The sequence below is a fragment of the Galeopterus variegatus genome, unplaced genomic scaffold (assembly GCF_000696425.1).
Source record: "Galeopterus variegatus unplaced genomic scaffold, G_variegatus-3.0.2 Scaffold569, whole genome shotgun sequence".
Taxonomy (NCBI): Eukaryota; Metazoa; Chordata; class Mammalia; order Dermoptera; family Cynocephalidae; genus Galeopterus; species Galeopterus variegatus.
Window position 1 is genome coordinate 53,107 of NW_007726680.1, and position 15,390 is coordinate 68,496.

At 39.4% G+C, this 15,390-nt stretch overlaps 2 protein-coding genes across 2 annotated transcripts; both read left to right on the plus strand.

The window, feature by feature from the left end:
- Nucleotides 1-5,078: 5,078 nt before the first annotated feature.
- Nucleotides 5,079-6,047, plus strand: LOC103588438 (olfactory receptor 8G2-like). The gene has a single exon (XM_008570112.1). It carries the CDS (start codon nt 5,079-5,081, stop codon nt 6,045-6,047), a length of 969 nt encoding a protein of 322 aa, XP_008568334.1.
- Nucleotides 6,048-10,174: 4,127 nt separating this feature from the next.
- LOC103588439 (olfactory receptor 8G2-like) lies at nt 10,175-12,262 on the plus strand. Its single transcript, XM_008570113.1, has 2 exons — nt 10,175-10,219; nt 11,810-12,262. Exons 1-2 carry the CDS (start codon nt 10,175-10,177, stop codon nt 12,260-12,262), a joined length of 498 nt encoding a protein of 165 aa, XP_008568335.1.
- The last annotated feature ends 3,128 nt before the right edge of the window (nt 12,263-15,390 follow it).

The following is a 15,390-nucleotide window of genomic DNA, read 5'->3' on the forward strand; positions in this document are numbered from 1 at the left end:
TAAAAATATATGCTGTAAAATTATTAAACCTGCAAAATTAGATCTTAGAAAAATACACTTTAACATTTAGATCAAGATTACAGGGCCACAGCAAATGCATAACCTTAAAATGTGCATGATAATGCTGCTCAAATATCTGCTGTTCTTTTTACATTTGGCTCCCACCCTGTTAACAGGGTGGATATTAATCACAGTTTGCTAACAGAAAAAGGTCACAAGATAACTTCAAGACAATGAAGGGGATGGTTTGAATCTCATAAACCTAATTCCAGGAAATAGAAGCAGGAGTTGATCACCTAAGACGTGCTGACCTCTAAAAAAGTTTCCTCCCTGCTTTATGGACTATTGATTTAAGCTTGTTGATACAATAAAAATAGTACCCAAAAAACCCCTGCAGAGAAAAATCTAAATAAAAGGCATTGTCTCATGTTCTACTGTTCTCCAGCTGCAACATGCTGACAGCCCGAAGAGAGAGAATGTGCATATTGATGCATTGAGGTCTCTGTCTGTGTTTGTTATTTTCACCGACCCTCCCTCTCCCTTTTTGGGTACCCACAACTCGACTGAAGCTGGTCTCCGGTAATTCCTGATGAGCAACATTTCTCACTGAGTTGATGAATTATTATGTCACCTTTTTTTTTACTCTGTTCACAGCAATTTCCAAAGATAACTTTAAACACATTAAAGCCCAACATCTAACAATAACATACAGCATTTCAAACTAAATTTAACTTTAAAAATTGCAATTGTCTTAAACATAATATAACATTTAGTAAATATTGAAGAAAACATTAAATAAATTTTACCAGCAAACAAATAGTTTAGTCTTTATATAGTATAACATAATTTCTCTAACACATGTGTTTACTGTTTCTCATTTCTCTTTTATTTTCAAAAGAAAAAAGTCATCATCCCCCTTCATTAGGCTTCTTAGGAACTCCTCGTGGGTCTGTGGCAATATCTACCTTATTATAACTTGGGGGCTGCTTTCATTCAATGAATCAAACCTTTGTGACAATATTAAACACTTGAGAACTAACAGGGGAAAAGGAAAATTCTAATCGTTTTTTCCCCAAGAGCTGATACTTGTGGGATTAGACTCTAGTAGGAGGTCATTATCCTTGTTTGTTCCTAACCATACTCTTCTTTTCTATAACCAGCATATAAAATCATCACATCAACCGACTTTAGCAGAAGGCCAGATGGCCTTGGGCATCAGCTTTATCAGAGATCAGCATGAGTGACTCAAAATAATTGCCAAGAAAACTTTTGGGCTATTAACTCCTCAAATCATCAGAATCATTTTTTTCCTCCCGAGAAATGAAGAAAACCGTGCAACGTGGACCTCTCTGGGATGGAAGTGGGGTATGTCTGAATCCCAGCCCTTGACTTGCAAAATCTTAGCATCTTCTACTCTAGCTTCTCTTCCTGTGCAAACAGAGATGCACATGGCTATTTATTTATCTCTACCCATCCCGTTCTAAGATTCACACTCCCTGATGAGCACAGGCTCCATATCATCTCCCTGTCCCCTGCAGTATAAAATTCTAGCCAACACTTTTTGTTCACTCATTTTAACTAAGGCAGTGCGAGGGCTTTCTCTAGTTATTTTGAATCTGTATTAACTTATCTCTAAGATTCTCTTAACATTTTGTTGAACACATATTTATCGAGATTGGTATAAGCAGGGCACTGTGCCAAGCTCTCTATTGAATTTACCATGAGTACAATAAAAAAAAATCCAGTAAATATGCATAATACTTGATGCAGAACTCAGTAAGTGGCACATGAAAACAGAAGAAATATATCCAAGGACACTTAAAAAATGGTCATTTTGGGGCCGGCCCGGTGGCGCACTGGATAGTGCGCCCGCTTGGGAAGCGCGGCAGCGCTCCCGTCCGAGGGTTCGGATCCCACGTACAGACCGGCTCCCGCTCACTGGCTGAGCGAGGCGCGGGAGCAATGCCGAGGCTTGCGATCCCGTCGCCGGTCCCCGGTCCGGTACGGGGGCAACACTGAGGGTTGCGATCCGTTGCCGGACACAGAAAAAAGACAAAAAAAAAAAAAAATGGTCATTTTGGGGCCCGCCCGGTGGCGCACTGGATAGTGCGCCCGCTTGGGAAGCGCGGCAGCGCTCCCGTCCGAGGGTTCGGATCCCACGTACAGACCGGCTCCCGCTCACTGGCTGAGCGAGGCGCGGGAGCAATGCCGAGGCTTGCGATCCCGTCGCCGGTCCCCGGTCCGGTACGGGGGCAACACTGAGGGTTGCGATCCGTTGCCGGACACAGAAAAAAGACAAAAAAAAAAAAAAAAAAAAAAAAAAAAAAATGGTCATTTTGACTGGGGGTTTCGCTATTAAACTTCTTAACTTAAAGGCCTTAACTATTACATAGGATTTTATAGGATTGGGGTGATAGGAGAAAAACTAAAGGAACATTATGAATTAAAACTGAGAGTCTATTAAATGTCCTTTTGTAGAATAGCCAAGTCATATGAAAATTGTTGGGACATAAAAGAAAAAAACTTGTCTTTTTTTTTTGGCTTATGATACCAATGTTTGAATGGTATAGATATTAGTTGGAACTTTATAGGAGATGACAAATATTGATGCTTTAGAAGGAAGGAAAGAAAGACCACAGTGGTGTGCTGGACTTGCAGAGGAGAGAACTTCGGATACAAAGCAGAGTGGGAGGGAAAGGGAGAGGGGTGGAGAGGTTGGGGATATGGGGGTGGGGAACGTGGGGTACAAGAGCAATTTGTGGTAGTGGGCATGCTGCCAGCATGGATCTGGCCTTCACATCTTGGGCACGAGGAGTGACAATCAGCTTTGTTTCTCATTAATATTCATAACCAATTTCAAAAAACAGGTTATGATTCATTAAAAAAATAGTTCTGAATATCTGTATTATTATGTGTAATAATATAGGAGGGAGCGAAAAACAAGATATGCTAAGAAAAACAAACAAAACTCCAACTATCATTATGAGAATAAAAATGTTGGGCAAATTAAAAAGATTTCAGAGAGAAATTCAATGTATTACAAAGGAAACAACAATAAAATCGATTAGGTTCTTACCAAGAGCATCATTTAATTGAATTTTCATGTGAGACAGATGTTAACATATCTGTTTTTCAGAGGCATGGCGAGTGGAAGCAATTTTCCAAAGATCACACAGAAAGTATGGGCTTGAAATGATATTTGAACTCCGACTGTCTAATTTAGTATCAGTACCCATTAGAATTATAAAATCATAAGTTATTGGAATTCAAAGAGATATTCAAGTTGATTGAATCTAACTACCCATCCAATGCTGCTGTGTCCTTGACCAGTGTCTGTGAAATGGTTACACAGGCTGTGCTCTAACATCTCCAGCTGTAAGTAAATCAAGGTACGTCTGACTGTTGGATAACCAAATATTTCTCTTGATAATTTCAAACAGAGAAACATTGCTCTCATGGAGACATACACAATGATTCTAACTCCTCTAAAATATAGCAATAGGTTGAGCATTTGGACACAAATGCCATGTGCCACATATACTTTGACAGTGCTAGCTACATGTCCCCAGTCATTTTAGCCACTCTTCAAGTGACAAGATTTCTAGATCCATTTTCTGAAGTTGACTTGCTTTTCTTATGTTGCATATAAAACACCGTACCCCAAACTGAAAATCCAACTGTTAAGTAAGACTAACCCAACAGTTGCTTAAAATTTAAGACGATGAATTTCCATTTTCTAGAATCTACTAATTTTCTTTGCAAGTGTAAACTAAAGACATATTAGCCTTTTTGAAATCCCACTTCACGGGCCGGCCCGGTGGCGCACTCTGTAGTGCGGCGCTTGGGAGCGCAGCGGCATTCGGATCCCATGTGGAGACCGGTCTGCTCACTGGTTGAGCGCGGTGCGGGCGCGACACCGAGGGTTGCGATTCCGTTGCCGGTTGCGGTGCAGGCGCGACACTGAGGGTTGCGATCCCATTACTGGTCACGACAAAAAGGAAAAAAAAAAGAAAAACCACTTCACAATGTTGGCTAGTACTGAATCTCGACTAAACATTCTAATTATGTATTGCATGTGCTCTACTGATCCATACATCCAACACCTTTAAATTCTATAAAGAGCACATGAAAAATACATCACGATGAAAAGTGACAAGTGTAGAAGATATCTAGTGTTTCTTTTACAAACTCCTTCTTGTATATTGGACATATGGGTTGTTTTCTGACGTCCACTAATTTAATCATGAAGTCCACTTAACATGGACCAGTCATAGCCCACTGCTCACCTGCCACAGGGTGAAACACATGACCTAAGTCTAGGTCCTGACATTACTCTCCTAGGGTTGCACAAATTAGAACAAGAGAGTAAAGACCCTCATCCTAAGAAAAGCTGCTGAGGTCTAAGAATGTTGTCCACCAGGCACGTATGTTCCCATCCTGGGACGTAGCAGGCCTGAGTGGAGAAAGTGGAAACACACAGAGTAGCAGTTTCAGGCAATACTGGAAATTGCCCGGGTCTCCAGCTATTTTGAATTGGAATTCTACTAAGAGAAGTAGACAAACACAACTACTTTTATAGACTTATAAATCCTATGTTAATAAATCACAGAAAGCAGTTGTTACTAATCCTTCTTCTGAGTCACATGAATTTTTTTATCATTCTGCCATTTGATATGCATGACATTGCATGCTACAGAACATGGGAGGGAAAGAAAAGTCTTCCTGGAAATAACAAATGTAGCCTTTATTCTAATGGAGCTAAAAAAAAAATCCAAAAATTGGTGTTTTCTTTTCATAGGTTACAAAATATCTTAATTTTAAGTCCTTGATGTTTATAATTAATCCTCTGGTCAACCAGAAACATTGGTTGTCCCAGACTATCTGGAGAGGCTCAAAGGATGCCTGCATTCTCTGCCTCATCTGGTGACGGATAAAATGATGATCCTCACAGAGTTTCTCTCTCTCTCTCTCTGAATCTCTCTCCCTCTGAGTGTATGTGGCACACACACAAATACACACAAGTACGCTCATTTACTCGTTTTCTCTTTTTTTCTAACTTGGAACATGCTGACAGCATAATGGACCCTGGAAATCATTCCTCAGTGACTGAGTTCATCCTGGCTGGGCTCTCAGAACAGCCAGAGCTCCAGCTGCCCCTCTTCCTCCTCTTCCTAGGAATCTATGTGCTCACGGTGGTGGGGAACGTGGGCATGATTGCCCTGATTAGGTTCAGTGCTCACCTGCACACCCCCATGTACTATTTCCTCAGCAGTCTCTCCTTCATTGATCTCTGCCATTCCACTGTCATTACCCCCAAAATGCTGGTGAACTTTGTGACAGAGAAGAACACCATCTCCTATGCTGAGTGCATGCCTCAACTTTATTGCTTCATTGTTTTTGCTGTTGCAGAGTGTTACACGTTGGCTGTAATGGCATATGACCGCTATGTTGCTATCTGTAACCCCTTGCTTTACAGTGTCACCATGTCTTATCATCTCTGCTTCTGGCTCACAGTGGGAGCTTATGTTCTGGGTATCATTGGATCCACAATTCATACAGGCTTGACTTTGAGGCTTTTGTTTTGCAAGACCAATATGATTAACCATTATTTCTGTGATCTCTTTCCACTCCTGGAGCTATCCTGCTCCAGCACCTACATCAATGAATTCTTCGTTCTGGTCTTGAGTGCATTTAACATTCTGACTCCTGCACTAACCATCTTTGCCTCCTACATCTTCATCATTGCCAGTGTGCTTCGCATCCACTCTGTTGAGGGCAGGTCCAAAGCCTTCAGCACTTGCAGCTCCCACATCTCCGCAGTTGCTCTCTTCTTCGGATCTGCAGCATTCGTGTACCTGCAGCCATCATCTGTCAGCTCCATGGACCAAGGGAAAGTGTCCTCTGTGTTTTATACTACTCTTGTGCCCATGCTGAACCCCCTCATCTACAGCCTGAGGAATAAGGATGTCAAAGTTGCCCTAAAGAAGTTCCTTGAAAGAAGAAGTTTCTCGTGCAAAGGGGTCTTTTGCTTTAGCAAAAGTGTATAGTTTGTAGAGAGGATACCGTGAGAAAGCAGTCGAGAGACAGAAATGTATGTCCACAGTAATGAGATCACTACTAGTGCTTGATTCTTTGGAAGAACGGGGCCAAGCGTAGGGCTGGATTCATAGGATCAGTCACATGGAGGCAGCACCACTTCTGAGATGCCCCAGGTCAGTCTACACAGAGCAACCATATTGCCTCTAAATCTTTTTTGTTTGTTTTAATCTTCAAAGGCCTTCGTGTGGGTGAATATACTTTATATATCTATATATAACGACACTCTTTAGGCAAGACTTATTTATCTTAATTCAGGGGATCACAGATCAGCACAATATCCTTTGATATTCTCAATACTTTGTGTACCTAAGATTTTTGACTAAGTGTATAGGGAAACATTTCTAAAAGTGTAATCTCTAAAATAAATAATTTTAACCATTTGGAATATACAAAATGCAATCCCTACTTCTTACCAAGTACATCGAAGTACATTAGGAAATGTGGAGGCATATGATGGGTGATAAGACAGTTTCTACCCACACAGAGATAACAACATAGTGAAAGAAATTGACAGTAATACAGGAGTGAATACGTTACGTGTATTTTGACATATATCGATGCAACATGTCTCGCTCCGCAGTTTTGGGACTGTGCTACCACCTCCATTCTCCTGACAGTCCTACACTCATTTTCTCTTACCCCAAACAGATATTGCTTTTTTTCCATCCACACTACAGAAGCTCAGAATTAGAAGTAACATCCCTTTGCTATTGCAATCATGTGAATTACATATTCACATAGAAAAGTTAAAATTAGAAAAGTATCTCTAACCAATGACACGTACCCCTCTTACACCCAATTGCACTATCTGTTCTGGAAAAATTAATTGATTTTATTTTTTAAGGGGGAAAGAAGTCATCCAACTAATAAATGTCTTCTCCCCCTCACCCGATTAAGCTCCTATGGGTGCTCTTGAGAACAGCAACCAGAAAACTCATGTTGGTCCTCCTGGGAGGTCATCGTTCCCATTAGTTAGTAAGTGTCGGTAGCTCTTCTCTTGCTGGTGGCAGCAGCACCCAGATGCTTTTCCCATTCCTCCATATAAGAGCTCCTCAGAGTGTTGGAGACGAGATATGTCCTTTTAGATTCAATTCTAGATGATGAGTTGTGTGTGTTCATTCTGATGCCTCAGAGCTTCAAAGCCTTCCAAAAAAAAAAAAAAAACAGTTACACTAAAGAGACAAGCGTGGACATCTTGATAGAATATCACGCTCCTCACTGTTCATCTCTATGGCCATGTACCCAGGGACAGAGCATAGGGCCACTTCCCCTTTAACCCAGCATGACTACTTACACCTGGTTCAATTGCATTTTTAAAGTCATTGGTCTCTTCTAAGATACGTAAAACAGCACTTGCTTTGTCATCACTTTATCTCCAAATATGTGACATGAACACCCAGATAACCTTCATCTCACCCCATAAAACCAGAACTTGCAATGAGAGAGAGGACTTTTTTCCTCTTTGAAAACTAGAGGGAGCTTCGTTCTTGACTTTCTATGTTCCAATCAGTCTTCATCTTCATACCCCATTTTTTATCCTACAAAAATACCCGTGTATGCATTTATATACGTATATATTGGTGATACTTATATGTGCATATTCTTATGTGTAACATATATGTATATGTGTGCATTGTACACTAATGTGTATTTACATTGCTTGAATATGTTTTACAAGATTTATATGTATGTAATTTTTTATTTTATATTTTATTATATTATATTTTATTTTATTAGTTATTAAGGTAACAACATGTAGTAATTTTTTTCATATTGACTGGTGATAAATAAAAATTATTACTTATGACTTTCTTCTGTTTCCAAGCATTTATTTACATATAAAACTGTTAAAAAGTGCTCAAAAGATTAAAGGATGAAAATGTCTGAACCATCAATATTGATTCTGAGAACTAGTGGAAGATAAACTATTACATTATCAGGATAGACACCAGATAAACCACAAAATGATGATGGAACACTACCACAAAAAGAAGAGATAAAACTTTGCAGGAGACCTTGAGAAAAAAAAAAGGTAGAAATATATAGGACTTACTAAGTACCTTCATAGAAAAATACATGAAGTCTAACATTTTAATAATTGAAAAGAGCGTGCTAGAGGAAAAGCATTCTAACACTAGCACTATGATAAACTAGAATAATGTTCTCATGCAGAGTTTGTCTTTCATTTCTGATACAAGAGTATATTAATTTCCATGTACAATTAACATCAGTATGTCACAGGAGTAGGATTTAGACAGAATCCTTTTTTACCTTCTGTATTGGTTACGATTAGGCTTGTGTGTGTGTGTGCATCAGACACACACACACACACGCAAAAGGAACACACACACGCACGCACACACACACACACGTGCGCACACATCATGCTGCTTTAAACCAGAAGACGATTCAGGAAAACAGAGTGGCTCATCACAAACGTAAGCTCCTTCTAAATTGTTGCTCTACGTTTTTGCTACGTTTTGCTGGTTGCCACACATAGCTTCCGTCTGTGCTCTCCCATCATGGCTCAAGGTCCATCCTTCACTTCCACCACCCACCATCAGACAGAAATACATGAAAGGAGAAGTGATTGAACCCCAACTTGAACATCCTAGAAGTGATAGACCTCGCCTCCACATATATCCTTTTGGTGCAGACTTAGTCACATAGACAAATCTAGCTGCAAGAGGGGTTGTGGAATCCCGTGATTGTCTATATGGCCACGTGTGATACTAAGACTTGAGACATTTATTATTGAGGAAGAAAGGGACAATGAATGGTAAGAATAACTAACAGTTTTTTCCACACTTTCCAATATTTCGGTTAAGTCATAGATGACTCTGTGTTGTTCCCTCTCAAGTTTACCATTTGGATTTAGTATTGCGTGGAAGAAGAAGGGTGGCATTAAATGTGATTAAAATGAAATGTGCAATGCATAAATAAAATATATTAATGTTTTCATAACTATTAAGATCTGCTGGAAAGGTGTATGCCATGCTCAGCAAAGTAGTTCCCATAATATTTCAACAAAGCTGGGCTCATTCCCGGGTCCTTCTCTTCGTTCATGTGATTTCCCAAACTGAAATGGCTTCCTGACTCCGTCCTTCCTTTCCAAATTTTACACCATTCAAGGACAAACACAAGTGTGTAATGCATCACTCATCACTCCAGGTTATGATCAGACACACCTCTGGTTCATCACACATGCTCTAATCATGACGTCTTCTCTAATATTGTTTACTGTTGATGAATGCTTGTGGGTTTTTATCAAAATTGTCAAATTCTTGAGAATGAAACTTCTATCTTGCATCGTATTATATTCCTTTTTCTATCATTTGATCATTCCTGATGAGAAACATTTCCCACTGAGTTTATGAATTGTTTTGTCCCTTTTTTTTTTTACTCTGTTCACAGCAATTTCCAAAGATAACTTTAAACAGATTAAAGCCCAACATCTAACAATAACATACAGCATTTCAAAGTAAATTTAACTTTAAAAATTGCAATTGTCTCCAACATAAGATTTAGCAAATATTGAAGAAAACATTAAATAAATTTGACCAGCAAACAAATAGTTTAGTCTGTACATAGTATAACATAATTTCTCTAATACATGTGTTTATTGTTTCACTTTTCTCTTTTATTTTCAAAAGAAAAAAGTCATCATCTCCCTTCATTAGGCTTGTTAGGAATTCCTCCTGGGTCTCTGGCAATATCTGCCTTATGGTAACTTGGGGGCTGCTTTCATTCAATAAATCAAACCTTTGTGACAATATTAAACACTTGAGAACCAACAGGGGAAAAGGAAAATTCTAATTGTTTTTTCCCCAAGAGCTGATACTTGTGGGGTTAGACTCTACTGGGAGGTCATTATCCTTGTTTGTTCCTAACCATACTCTTCTTTTCTATAACCAGCATATAAAATCATCACATCAACCGACTTTAGCAGAAGGCCCGATGGCCTTGGGCATCAGCTTTATCAGAGATCAGCGTGAGTGACTCAAAATAATTGTCAAGAAAACTTTTGGGCTATTAACTCCTCAAATCATCAGAATCATTTTTTTCCTCCCGAGAAATGAAGAAAACCGTGCAACGTGGACCTCTCTGGGATGGAAGTGGGGTATGTCTGAATCCCAGCCCTTGACTTGCAAAATCTTAGCATCTTCTACTCTAGCTTCTCTTCCTGTGCAAATAGAGATGCACATGGCTATTTATTTATCTCTACCCATCCCGTTCTAAGATTCACACTCCCTGATGAGCACACGTTCCATATCATCTCCCTGTCCCCTGCAGTATAAAATTCTAGCAAACGCTTTTTGTTCACTCATTTTAACTAAGGTAGTGCGAGGGCTTTCTCTAGTTATTTTGAATCTGTATTAACTTATCTCTAGGACTCTTTTAACAGTTACGTTGAACACATATTTATTGAGACTTGGTATAAGCAGGGCACTGTGCCAAGCCCTCTATTGAATTTACCGCTAGTACAAAAAAAAAAAAAAAAGCCAGTAAATATGCATAATACTTGATGCAAAACTCAGTAAGTGGCACATGTAAACAGAAGAAACATATCCATGGACACGTCATTTTAACTGGGGTTTTTTCTTTTAAACTTAACTTAAAGGCCTTAACTATTACCTCCTCTGTTGTGAGATAAAATAATGATCCTCACAGTTTCTCTCTCTCTCTCTCTCTCTCTCTCTCTCTCTCTCACACACACACACACACACACACACATGTACACACACGTACACTCATTTACTTATTTTCTCTTTTTTGCTAACTTAGGATATGCTGACAGCATAATGGACCCTGGAAATCATTCCTCAGTGACTGAGTTCATCCTTGCTGGGCTCTCAGAACAGCCAGAGCTTCAGCTGCCCCTCTTCCTCCTCTTCCTAGGAATCTAGGGCCGGCCCGATGGCACACTCAGTAGAGTGTGGTGCTTGGGAGCGCAGCGGCGCTCCCACCAAGGGTTCGGATCCCATATAGAGACCGGTCCGCTCACTGGTTGAGCGTGGTGCGGGCGCGACACCGAGGGTTGCGATCCCATTACCGGTCATGAAAACAGACAAAAAAAAGGAAAAAAAATGTTTTCTTAGTTCTATCTTTTTTTTAATTTAATTAAAATTTATTAATATATAATATGGTTGATTATTACAACCCATTATTGAAACGTCCCTCCCCCCTCCCTCTCCCCACTCCCTCCCAACAACCTCATGTCTGTTTGCTTGTCGTAACAACTTCAAGGAATTGTGATTGCTGTGTCTTCCTCCCTCCCCCCCAACAGTGTATTTGTGTATTTATTTATTTATTTTTAGCTCCCACAAATAAATGAGAACATGTGATATTTCTCTTTCTGTGCCTGACTTGTTTCACTTAGTATAATTTTCTCTAAGTCCATCCATGTTGTTGCAAATGGCAATATTTCATTCCTTTTTGTAGCAGAGTAATATTCCATTGTGTAGATATACCACATTTTCTGTATCCATTCATTTGATGATGGGTATTTGGGCTGATTCCAACTCTTAGCTATTGTAAATAGTGCTGCAATGAACATTGGAGAGCAGGTATACCTTTGACTTGATGATTTCCATTCCTCTGGGTATATTCCCAGCAGTGGGATAGCTGGGTCATATGATAGATCTATCTGCAATTGTTTGAACCTCCATACCATTTTCCATAAAGGCTGACCATGCTCTTGGATTGGAAGAATCAACATTGTGAAAATTTTTGCAAGACCAATATGATTAACCATTATTTCTGTGATCTCTTTCCACTCCTGGAGCTATCCTGCTCCAGCACCTACATCAATGAATTCTTCGTTCTGGTCTTGAGTGCATTTAACATTCTGACTCCTGCACTAACCATCATTGCCTCCTACATCTTCATCATTGCTAGCGTGCTCCACATCCACTCTGTTGAGGGCAGGTCCAAAGCCTTCAGCACTTGCAGCTCCCACATCTCCGCAGTTGCTGTCTTCTTTGGATCTGCAGCATTCACGTACCTGCAGCCATCATCTGTCAGCTCCATGGACCAAGGGAAAGTGTCCTCTGTGTTTTATACTACTCTTGTGCCCATGCTGAACCCACTCATCTATAGCCTGAGGAATAAGGATGTCAAAGTTGCCCTAAAGAAGTTCCTTGAAAGAAGAAGTTTCTCGTGAAAAGGGGTCTTTTTGTTTAGCAAAAGTGTATACAGGAGAAGATACAGGGAGAAAGCAGTCGAGAGACAGAAATGTATGTCCACAGTAATGAGATCACTGCTAGTGCTTGATTATATGGAAGAACGGGGCCAAGTGTAGGGCTGGATTCATAGGATCAGTCACATGGAGGCAGCACCACTTCTGAGATGCCCCAGGTCAGTCTACACAGAGCAACTATATTGCCTCTAAATCTTTTTTTGTTTGTTTTAATCTTCAAAGGCCTTTGTGTGGGTGAATATACTTTATATATCTATATATAACGACACTCTTTAGGCAAGACTTATTTATCTTAATTTATGGGATACATAGATTGGCTCAGTATCCTTTGATATACTCAATACTTTGTGCACCTAAGATTTTTGACTAAGTGTATAGGGAAACATTTCTAAAAGTGTAATCTCTAAAATAAATAATTTTAACCATTTGGAATATTCAAAATGCAATCCCTACTTCTTTCCAAGTACATAGAACTACATTAGGAAATGTGGAGGCATATGATGGGTGATATCACATAGAGATAACAAAATAGTGAAAGAAATTGACAGTAATAAAGGCGTGAATACCTTATGTGTATTTTGACATATATCGATGCAACATTTCCCTCTCCACAGTTTTGGGACTCTGCTACCACCTCCATTTTCCTGACCGTCCTACACTCATTCTTTCTTATCCCAAAGAGATAATGGTTTTTTTTCCATCCACACTACAGAAGCTCGGAATTAGAAGTAACATCCCTTTGCTATTGCAATCATGTGAGTTACATATTCACATAGAAAAGTTAAAATTAGAAAATTGTCTCTAACTAATGACAAGTACCTCTCTTACCCCCAAATGCACTATCAGTTCTGGAAAAATAAATTGATTTTATTTTTCGAGGGGGAAAGAAGTCATCCAACTTATAAATGTCTTCTCCCCCTCACCTGATTAAGCTCCTATGGGTGCTCTTGAGAACAGCAACCAGAAAACTCATGTGGGTCCTCCTGGAAGGTCATCGTTCCCATTAGTTAGTAAGTCTCGGTAGCTCTTCTCTTGAGCAGCACCCAGATGCTTTTCCCATTCCTCCGTATAAGAGCTCCTCAGAATGTTGGAGATGAGATATGTCCTTTTATTTTAGATTCAATTCTAGATGATGGGTTGTGTGTGTTCTCTCTGATGCATCAGAGCTTCAAAGCCTTCAAAAAACAAGTTGAATTAAGGAGACAAGCGTGGACATCTGGATATAATATCACGCTCCTCACTGTTCATCTCTATGGCCATGTGCCCAGGAACAGAGCATAGGGCCACTTCCCCTTTAACCCAGCATGACTACTTACACCTGGTTCAATAGCATTTTAAAAATCATTGGTCTCCTCTAAGATACATACAACTGTGCTTGCTTTGTCATCTCCTTATCTCCAAATGTGTGACATGAACACCCCAGTTACCTTCATCTCACCCCATTAAACCAGAACTTGCAATGAGAGGGAGGTCATTATTCCCTCTTTGAAAAGTAGAGAGAACCTCCTTCTTGACTTTCTATGTGCTAAGCAGTCTTTATCTTCACACCCAAATTTTTTCCCGCAAAAATACCCGTGTATGTATTTATATATCTGTGTATTTGTCTGTGATACATATATGTGGCTATACTTATGTGGGACACATATATATGTGTCCATTCTATGCTAATGTGTATTCCTATTGCTTGAATATGTGTTACAAGGCTTATGTACAGGTTATTTTTATTTTATTACAGTATTTTATTTTATTAGTCACTAAAGTAATAATCTCTAGTAAATTTTTTTCATATTGATGGGCGATAAATAAAAATGATTACTTATGATTTTCTTCTGTTTCCAAGCATTTATTTACATATTAAAATTGTTTAAAAAGTGTTTAGAAGGTGAAAGGATAAAAATGTCTGAACCATCAGTATTGATTCTGAGAACTAGTAGAAGATAAGCTATTACAATATTAGGAGAGATATCAGATAAACTACAAAATGATGATGGAACACTACCACAAAAAGAAGAGATAAAACTTTGGAGTAGGAGACCTTGAGAAAAAAAAAAGTAGAAATATATAGGACTTACTAAGTACCTTCATAGAAGAATACATGTAACCTAACATTTTAATAATTGAAAAGAGCGTGCTAGAGGAAAAGCATTCTAACACTAAGCACTATCACAAACTAGAATAATGTTCTCATGCAGAGTTTGTCTGTCACTTGTCTGATACAAGCGTATATTAATTTCCAAAAGAAAAGCAATTCCTCATGTGCAATTAACATCAGTATGTCACAGGAGTAAGATTTAGACGGAAGAATCATTTTTTACCTTCTGTATTGGTTACGATTAGGCTTGGCTGTGCATCACACACACACACACACACACGCACACACACGCACACACGTGCTGATCATGCTGCCTTAGACCAGAAGACGATTCAGGCGGCCACGGTGGCTCATCCCAAACGTAAGCTCCTTCTAAATTGTTGCTCTACGTTTTTGCTACGTTTTGCTGGTTACCACACGTAGCTTCCGTCTGTGCTCTCACATCATGGCTCAAGGTCCATCCTTCACTTCCACCACCCACCGTCAGACAGAAAAACATGAAAGGAGAAGTGATTGTCCCCTAACTTGAAGAACAGCCTAGAAGTGACAGACCTCGCCTCCACATATGTCCTTTTGGTGCAGACTTAGTCACATAGACACACCTATCTGCAAGAGGGCTTGAGGAATCCCGTGGTTGTCTATATGGCCACGTGTGATACTAAGACTTGGGACATTTATGATTGAGGAAGGAAGGGAGAATGAATGGTAAGAACAACTAACAGTTTTTCCCACACTTTCCAATATTTGTGTTAAGTCATAGATGACTCTATGTTGTTCTCTCTCAAGTTTAACACTTTTTAAATGATTGGTTATGAATATTCATGGGGTACTAAGCAAATTGTCACCACTCCTGCCTAAGATGTAATGGCCAGATCCATAGTGGAAGCATGCCCATTTCTTAATTGGGTTATTTGGTTTTCTACTGTGTAATTGCTTGAGTTCCCTGTATATTATGGATATTAATCCCTTGTTGGATGTATAGTTAGCAAAATTTTTCTCC